The 8,984-nt window shown below is 32.9% G+C and overlaps 1 protein-coding gene across 1 annotated transcript; it reads right to left on the minus strand.

Moving 5' to 3' along the window:
- Positions 1-833: 833 nt before the first annotated feature.
- LOC123226952 (metal tolerance protein C2-like) lies at positions 834-6,916 on the minus strand. The gene is made up of 10 exons (XM_044651539.1): positions 6,456-6,916; positions 6,247-6,355; positions 5,399-5,438; positions 5,176-5,252; positions 4,841-4,929; positions 2,156-2,225; positions 2,020-2,058; positions 1,483-1,633; positions 1,297-1,386; positions 834-1,178 (listed from the first exon to the last, which is right to left on the minus strand). Exons 1-10 carry the CDS (start codon positions 6,778-6,780, stop codon positions 1,083-1,085), a joined length of 1,086 nt encoding a protein of 361 aa, XP_044507474.1. The 5' UTR covers positions 6,781-6,916; the 3' UTR covers positions 834-1,082.
- Positions 6,917-8,984: the final 2,068 nt, after the last annotated feature.

Raw genomic sequence — 8,984 nt, forward strand, 5'->3', positions numbered from 1 at the left:
AGTTATATCTGGCATTATTGGCACAAGTCATGTCAAGTCAAATGATCAACTTGCTGACATCCTGACTAAATCACTTCGAGGGCCACGAATTAATTATATTTGTAACAAGCTTGGTACATATGATTTATATACTCCAGCTTGAGGGGGAGTGTTGAGATATTTGTATTGATAGTGAATCATAGAGAATCATATAGATTAGGAATGTTATAATATCTTTCCTAAACTTAGATAGGAGTAGTTAATAGTCTTCCTAAATTAGCTATCCTAACCTCCTATATAATTGTAATTCTATTGAATATGAAATACACAGAAAATTATACTCTTTCATGGTATCAGAGCCTAGAATAAGAATTTGAAAAATCATCACTTTTATGCGTACCCCAGTTACAACAACATATTAGATAATATCAAACTATATTGATCATTCCATGAGACAATCTTATAATCTCAAGTCAAAAGATCACATATACCTGTGATATTCAGATTTTTTATTTCATATACTGGAATAAATATTCATATGGATATCTTTTAATCAGATCACTCCAGTGAAGATATTTATAACGTGTACCCACATATTGCATTAAACTGTCTGTAAACAATTTAAACATGTGAAAACTAATACTACTTTTCAATGAAATCTCTAAACACTATGATAATCCTATCATCATTACTGATGTCTTGATTATAATAATGTCAAGATTACAAATATTTATAAAATTGTCCTTGAATGTGTGCATAGTATTTACACAATCAATCATCTAATTCTCCCAACACAATTCTACCATTTTAAATGAATATTATTCGTATGATTATATAATTGATATATATATAAATTAAATAATAACAAATCATTTATTAATAATTAATAAAAAATTACAATTATATATATCAAATACAATTAACTTTAAAACATCTATCCAAACATTCTTTACTAGAGATATAGAATAAAAAATTTCCCTATTCTAGAAGTATAACCGTTCGTCAGACAACATGAGCCATCCCCACAATGATTGGCCCAATATAGAAGCCATTACCAAAAATCACAACCATGAAATTGAATATAAAATACAAAAAAAGTTCAATCAATAATCAGTTTGAACTGTCAAATCCTGTATACCTAAATCGCGGTATAAACCATGAACAAAATGGAGTATGGAGTAAACATCAGTTCCCTCCACCTGTTAGTATCATTCCCGAAGGGAAACTTGTGAATTAAAGCTTATCCACAATATAAAACAAAAGCTTAAAACATTTGCTGAATATAGATACATGTAAAATAAAATTTCAGTTCCATACCTGGAGTGAGATTGAGCCAACAACATGACCAGGCACTAGTTCCCAAAAGCGAGCTTGAGAAACTTCAGAAACATTTTCCTGAGAAGTAGCCTGTCCAAGACAGGATTTTCAATGAAATACAACTTTTACAAGAAATATTTATTTGATGGAGAAGTTACATATTCTGTAAGAACAAAGAAAAATCACCTGTCTCCAGCATTTGCTTAAAGCTGACGCTGGAATGCTATGCGGTGCCATCTGAAGCAAGATACCACCAGTCGTCTTAAAAAGCGGCATGACAAGCATAAAAACAACAACTGAAACTAGTCCTAAACATAAAACTTCAGCATTCTGCACCCTGAAAAGACACAAAAAGAAAGGTATTTTTGACAAGACAAGTAGTAAAAATCTCTACACAGACAAACAAACATAAATATGCAATTTATTACTAGTGGATTGGTGGTAGTTAAGTAGCAATTAGGGCTGAACTCAAGTAAGCCCTCAGCAAGCTCGAGCCTTGCTCGTCAAAGTTTGTGAGTTAAAAATTTTGATACAAAACGATGTTGTTTTGATCAACATATATTAAAACGACGTCGTTTTAATAACGAATTAATTAAACAAAACGGGTCAAGCAGAACTCGAGCCGAGTTTGAGCTCAAGCGTAACGAGCTCGAGCTCGAGCTTGGCTCAGTTCGAATTCAACCCTAGTAGCAATTATAAACTAGAAAACAATTAATGAATTACCCAAGAGACAAAAACCAGGATGCCAATATTAAGCCTGCACTGCAAAAGAATAAGGATAAACCAGCTTAAGATGGATAAAGGATAATACATGCAAAAACAAACAAATGCATGTTGAGAGAAATAAAAAATATGACACCTGCGTATTGAATCCGCAAGAACATGCAAGCAAATTGAGTGGTAATTCATATCTTCTGCCTTTCCATACACTGCACAAAACATGAACATCAGATGAATTATCAGCTTATTAAAGGAATTAAAAGTACCTTGATCAGTCAAAATCAAGCCTAACAACAGTAAAGTTCATTTATATACTTAAAAATTTTCCTATTGGAAATAATTTTCATCTGTCACGTTAGATAGAATCCCTTGATGGCACCAACCAACCACAGTCCATATTAGAAATATTACACTGACTATGTATCAAGTGATTAAAAAGAAACTGTTTCCAGTTGAATTATGTTAGGATTGGGACACTTGTCCCCAATCCAATGGCTCATTTCTTTTATACATATATGCTTTGAATTTGAAAATAGGAGGAGAAGAAAAATATTAGGGTTTAGGTTTGAGAGCAGCCACCTTTGGCTGATTTAGGGAGGTCTCCGGCGCCTTTAATGGCCGGAAAATGGGAGATCTCTGGCGTCTCGAATGACCGGAAAATGGGAGGTCCCGAATTCCTCGAATTATTCGGTTTATCTTGTAATGTTTTTAGTAATGAAATATTTTAGTTATTATGTATTTTGTGTTTTGATTTTGTGTTTTGATTAAATAAATGTGGGTTCCTAACAAATGGTATCAGAGCGCGTTCGATCCAACGGAGAAGACAGATGATGATCGGAAAAGTGAAGAGTCGTCGGAAAATGTTCATGAGGCTAACTTGAAGAAAAATCATCACAGGGAATCCGGTGTTCGGACAAAAGAATCCCCTGCTCTTGTTCGAGAATCTGCTCCACATGAATGCCCAGAATCTGTTGCTCTCTTTCCTGCTTACAAACCGAAGCTCTTTTTTCGCCTTCACCGGAGCTGTTAAAGCAATTGCAAATTTCCTGTTGATTTCGCAAGACAGACCGATATGGAATTAACAGAGAAGTCAGGCGACAGAAGGAAGAAAAGAGAAAAAAAAAGGAGAACGAAAATAGAAGAAGAAGAAGAAGAAGAAGGAGAAGAAAACGAAACGCCGACGGAAGCGAAAAAGAAAAAAAAACAGAAGACAGAAGGAAGAAGAACGAAGGAGAAGAAAGAAGAAAAGAAAAAGACAAGGAGAAGGAAAGAAGAAGGAAAGAGAAAGGAGAGAGAGAGAAAAAAAAAAAAAAAAAGGCAGAGGCAGTGTGTAGGTTTATTGGGAAGGGAAAAAGAAGAAAAGTGGGCGTTGGAAAGAAGAAAAGAAAAGTGAAGAAGCAGAGGAGAGAGAAAAAAATTTATATATTAAAAAAAAGGAGAACTGTATAAAAAAAAAATTTTAAAAAAAAAAAAAAGGAAAAACAGTGGGCGGGAAACTGCCTTGGATAGGAAGAGACAACTGAAAAAAAAAAAAAAAAGAAAAGGAAAATTAAAAAAAAAAACTCATCTTGAGGACAAGATGATTTTGAAGGGGAGGGAAATGTTAGGATTGAGACACTTGTCCCCAATCCAATGGCTCATTTCTTTTATAAATATATGCTTTGAATTTGAAAATAGGAGGAGAAGAAAAATATTAGGGTTTGGGTTTGAGAGCAGCCACCTTTGGCTGATTTAGGGAGGTCTCCGGCGCCTTTAATGGCTGGAAAATGGGAGATCTCCGGCGTCTCGAATGACCGGAAAATGGGAGGTCCCGAATTCTTCGAATTATTCGGTTTATCTTGTAATGTTTTTAGTAATGAAATATTTTAGTTATTATGTATTTTGTGTTTTGATTAAATAAATGTGGGTTCCTAACAAATTATGATAATATTCCACCCTTAACTATCAAATTGAAATACCCTGCTATAAGTAAAAGCTATCTTCTCACCAGGTTAGTTTTAAGCAACCTACCCAAACTAATTATAATACTCAGCAAAAAAAAGTAAACTAAGTAAATGTGATGCAGAACAAATAGGCTTGAATGCAGAAATTCAAGAAAAAAACAAAGTTTTATTCATCAAATTATATTCCACCAAGGCCTGCATGTTTAGTCTTTTGCTTTATTAATCTTGAAGGATTGCTGTACTTCGTATTTGAGCTATTTAGACTTATATTTTGAATTTAATAGGATATTTTAGAATTATCTTTTGTAATAGAATTATATTTCTGCTTTTGATGTGGATTAGAATTGTATGTCTATAAATGGACCAGATATTCATTGGAAATTAGACTTTGATGATCAAATAATGAAAAGAATGTTTTCCTTGAATCCCCACCTAGTTTCCTTCTAAATTTCAACCTACCCACACACCACCACCACCACCACACCCCCCCCCCCCCCCCCCCACCCCCAAGACTCTGTTCTTTAATATATAACTGTTCCCATTTAGCACAAAACAAATTAGGAAGTCAAAGATAAGAAATGACAATTAAACTAAGAAGACAAATGCACTGAACCAGGAATGCTAAAACAGTGTCACCCCTTAAAAAGTGAAAACAGCATTGTCTTTTTAAATGTAAAGTTGATAATATCTAACAGACTCCGCACAAATGCAGCATCAGCTGAACAGAACAGTTTAAATATCTACAGCATTCCATGTGAACTTAACATACAACTAGAGGGACATACAGATAAACAATTATAACATGTGGGCCTTCTCATTAACTCATAACTTAAAAATAGAAGACTTCTTAAGAAAATTACAAGCTCCATCAGAAGAATTACCAATATTAACACGTGCATAATTCCTGAAGAACCAAACCCCAATAAGATTCACCAATAAATTTGTTACAGCAGAAACAATCAAATAATGTCTGCATGAGGATAATATTTAGTCAAAATATAGAAAAATAAGTTTTTTTATAGACAAAAAAAGGACCCAAAAAAGATTAGAATATATAAAGGCAAGGGATCCAAAACTTCATCAAAGATTTATGCATCAAGTTCTACAGACTCACCAAGTATGTTTGAGCATTATACGCATGATACAATACGGTGTTCACCACCAAAACATATTCAAAACACTATCCGCCAATCAAAGTCAAACACAGAAAACTTACTTGTGCTCAGATTCATCATGTATAAATGCATGAAGTGCTTCCACAGCTAAGGAGAATGACATGAACAAAAGGAACAGCTGTCTAAACCAGCAGCAAAATAAAAGTTGTCAAGACATTAGCACAATTGAAGTAATTCACACAACTTTAAATTTAGAGCAAGAAAACTAAATTGTAAAAACAATATGTAGTGACCACAGTAACGTGGAAAGTGACATATACTTACAGCATTGGTAAAAGCAGATAAAACTTCAAGCCTTTTGTACCTGACATTGAAGAAAAAGGCAACAATTACAACTCAATCAAGCTAACAAGATATCAGGCTTTTGCTGCAATATACAACCTTCCACATTAACAAAACTATTATGAAACCCAAAGAAAACAAATAATTAGATGCACAATTACTCAACACAAAAATACAAGTACTTATGTGGAGAACCCAAAACAGAAAAAACCACAGGGTAGAAGATGGAGAAATTTTCATTATAGATGAAAAGGATTACAAAATTAAGAAGAGATTATTTTGTTCTCTCTATTTTTTCAGCACACTCACTCACCCTCACTTTACATACACTTTAATGCAATTTTTTCATACAAACCCTAATTAGCAAATGCTTGACATGTGTACTAGCAAGTCACATGTCCAAAATAGATCGCGCATGTTCTACCCACAGGTCATCCCATTTTACGGTCACTGCCATTCTTCCAGCCACCCACTGCATTTACTTGAGTGTAACAAGAGGTTCATTAGTTGAGTCATGTGGTCCATACTGTGGGGCTTCAACCCTAATCTCTCTGCTACTACATCTTGAATCCACATTTCATGAAATTGGACAACCCCTTACAAAATTCAAGCAACCGCTATACAACAACAACAGCATGTAACTAGCAAACTTGTAACACAATTTCCGTCTTAAAAAGTCTGACTTCAAAGCCATACGTCTATGTTAAACATTACAAGTCAAACTGACTTATAATTCAGCTTTATAATTATCGTTGGAATTACACAACCAAAAAAAAGTAGCCAAATAACAAGTTTCCTGCACACAAACAGATATTAAACTCAATTCTCACCCATAAGTATACGCAAGATCAGGCTTTTGCCTCGAAGCCGCCATGGCAAACATCGAAAACATCAAAATCCCACAACCAAACGTCAAATGAAACGCATCAGACACCAAACCTGAAACAAATTCACAAAAATTTCAACAAATTCAAAATCAAAAAACAAAAAATTTAAACCACCCAGATAAAATTTTCCAATTTTGAACCAATTTTCATACCAACACGGCCCGTGAAAAGCCCAATAGCCAACTCAGCAGTAGAATACGCTACATTTAACGAAATCAAAATGAACAATCTCTTCATGGGGCGATTCATGGACCTTAAAGCCCGAAAAATCGAGAATTTATTGGGCTGAGCGAACGATTTATCGTTAAAATAAGAAACCCCAGATGGAATATCGATTCCTGAGATAGTGTGCGAGAGAAAAGGCTTGGTTGATTCGTGATATGAAGCTTGACGTGAAAAGGCTAATCGGCGATCGGTTGTATTGAATCCTAAATCGGATTGCTGCGTGCAGTACTTAAAAGAACTGGACTTTTCCATTGGCGCAGTGGAGGAGGAGACGGAGCCGGTTTTGGAAGGGGAATTTGACGAGAAATAGATACAATAAATCTAAGATGATTTTGAATATAGAGATAACGACCACCCAAAGCTTAAAGGCCAAAAGACTTATTACCACTGGAAGCATGCTCGTTTCTCAAGTATCTATCCGTTACATTTCAAAAATACAAATACTCATACGTAGATTATTATGTATATTAATTTTAAAAGTAAAATTATTATTTAATTAGTAATATTATTATTTTTGTAGTAATATTAAAAATAAATTAAAATTTTATCTTTTTTCTTAAAATTTTAAAAACTAATAATTTCTCTCCTATGACAAATTTCTTCTTTCTAACAGTCTCTCTCTCTCTATCTCTCCCTTCGATCGATTGTCCAAGCCAAAAAAACAAAAAGCATTGTTTAGTTTCATCTTCCTAAACAAAACTCTTTGTTTTCCTAGTTTAGATAGTTAGTTGAAGAGAGAGAGACTGTCAAAGGAAAAGAAAGTGTTAAGAGAGAGGCGTTATTAGAAAATAAAAAATAAACCGTAAGGGAAAAATATTAGTTTTTAAAACTTAGTTTAGAGAGAAAATTATTAGTTTTTATGGTTTAGAGGAGAAAATAAAATAAAATTTTAGCTTATTTTTTAATATTACTGATAAAATAACGATTTTACCTTTAAAATTATACACTTCACAATTCATGGGTGGATATTTAAGTTTTAAAAAATAATAGGTGAAAACTTGTGAAAAGAGTAAACTTTTGGTGAGAATAAGTCCTTTGGCCTTGCTTAAATCGATATTATTATTATTATTATTCGATAAAGAATGAGTCAAGAGACAAAAAGAAAAGTTTTATATGATGATAAATTATTATAAAACTAAGTATTATTTTATCATTATATGATTCGATATATAGATAATATATTATTGTATGATTGATTATTATTTTATCTTTAATTTAAGATCATCTAATTATTAAAAAATAAATGCACATAATTTTATTGTTTAAAAATTGGGATATTAAAATTTTTGCCACAAAATAAGCCCAACTATACAAATTTACCACACTTTTCACACACTAAATATTTATACCACGAAATTGACTAAATACCTAAACTACCTTTGTTTTCAACATTATAAACACGACAGAGAGTCAGCCTTTTCACACCAAAAACATATATCTTTCAAAAGATTTTGCAAGAAAATCATCCACATCTAGATCAGTATTGATCCATACCTCTTATGTTATGTGTTTTCTTGTTTACAATTGAAAATTAAAAAATATATATTGAATTCATATTATGATTTCATATAAAATATAATTTACTTATGATTTCATACTGTTATATTGTTTAATATTGTTATAATATAGTTGTAATATTGTTAATTAAACCGAGAATGAGTTGATGAAGATTCAAATAAACTTTGGATTAAAAACAACATGAAGAACTGGTTGGCAAAGTCGTCAAGGGTAGGTGATCTTACCCACGCATTCCTTTAGACCTATAAATTCCCAATTAGTTATCCAAGGTTATTAACTTTATGTTTTAGGTTTAATTTAAGCAAAAGATAGAAAAAACTGCATTTAAGATTCACAATAGAGGGTAATGAATTTTAGGTGATGACAATGTGATGAGATATATCGGTGGGAATGGGAGATCAATCTGCATTGACACAAATAGTGATTTTGAGAGAATAGATACGTGGACCTCGTTCTTGAGGTATCATGTATGTGTATCGACAATGTTCGAGACTCAACCATTATATTTAATTGTCATCATTCAATCATTGTGTCAGTGGCAAATCTAATGCCTCATTCCCGACATGGTTTTTATAACAACCATATAAAAGGTAACATGCATACCCAATTCAAAAAAAATGTCCCAAACTTTATAGCATCCTCATCATTGTTTCCCTAAATTTATGACTCAACTTCATTTTTGATGTTCAAATAGGTTAATACCCTGTTAATACTCGGGAAGTATTCCTCTTTTAATCAAGGTCGTTGCACACAATCAACGTAGTTGAACACCTTTGTGTCATGCCCAAAGATCAAGTCAATCACTAGCACAAACTCAACAAAGTTGAATCGAACCTCAACACTAACTAATTTGAACCACAATTATCTCATTGGTCCCCACAATTAATTATACGAAGTAACACTGCATGCATAAGAACAACACTAATCTTGACTCTTCC

The sequence above is a fragment of the Mangifera indica genome, chromosome 10 (genome assembly GCF_011075055.1).
Source record: "Mangifera indica cultivar Alphonso chromosome 10, CATAS_Mindica_2.1, whole genome shotgun sequence".
NCBI classification, from domain to species: domain Eukaryota; kingdom Viridiplantae; phylum Streptophyta; class Magnoliopsida; order Sapindales; family Anacardiaceae; genus Mangifera; species Mangifera indica.

What these genes read in the sequence shown, in the direction of transcription:
- LOC123226952 (XM_044651539.1), bottom strand. Translation starts at nt 6,780, where the DNA reads ATGGAAAAGTCCAGTTCTTTTAAGTACTGCACGCAGCAATCCGATTTA. An exon ending in TTATGCACGTGTTAATATTG is followed by an intron (nt 2,226 to 4,840) that starts GTAATTCTTCTG and finishes TGTTTTGTGCAG; the next exon opens with TGTATGGAAAGGCAGAAGAT. An exon ending in TAAGCAAATGCTGGAGACAG is followed by an intron (nt 1,387 to 1,482) that starts GTGATTTTTCTT and finishes TGTCTTGGACAG; the next exon opens with GCTACTTCTCAGGAAAATGT.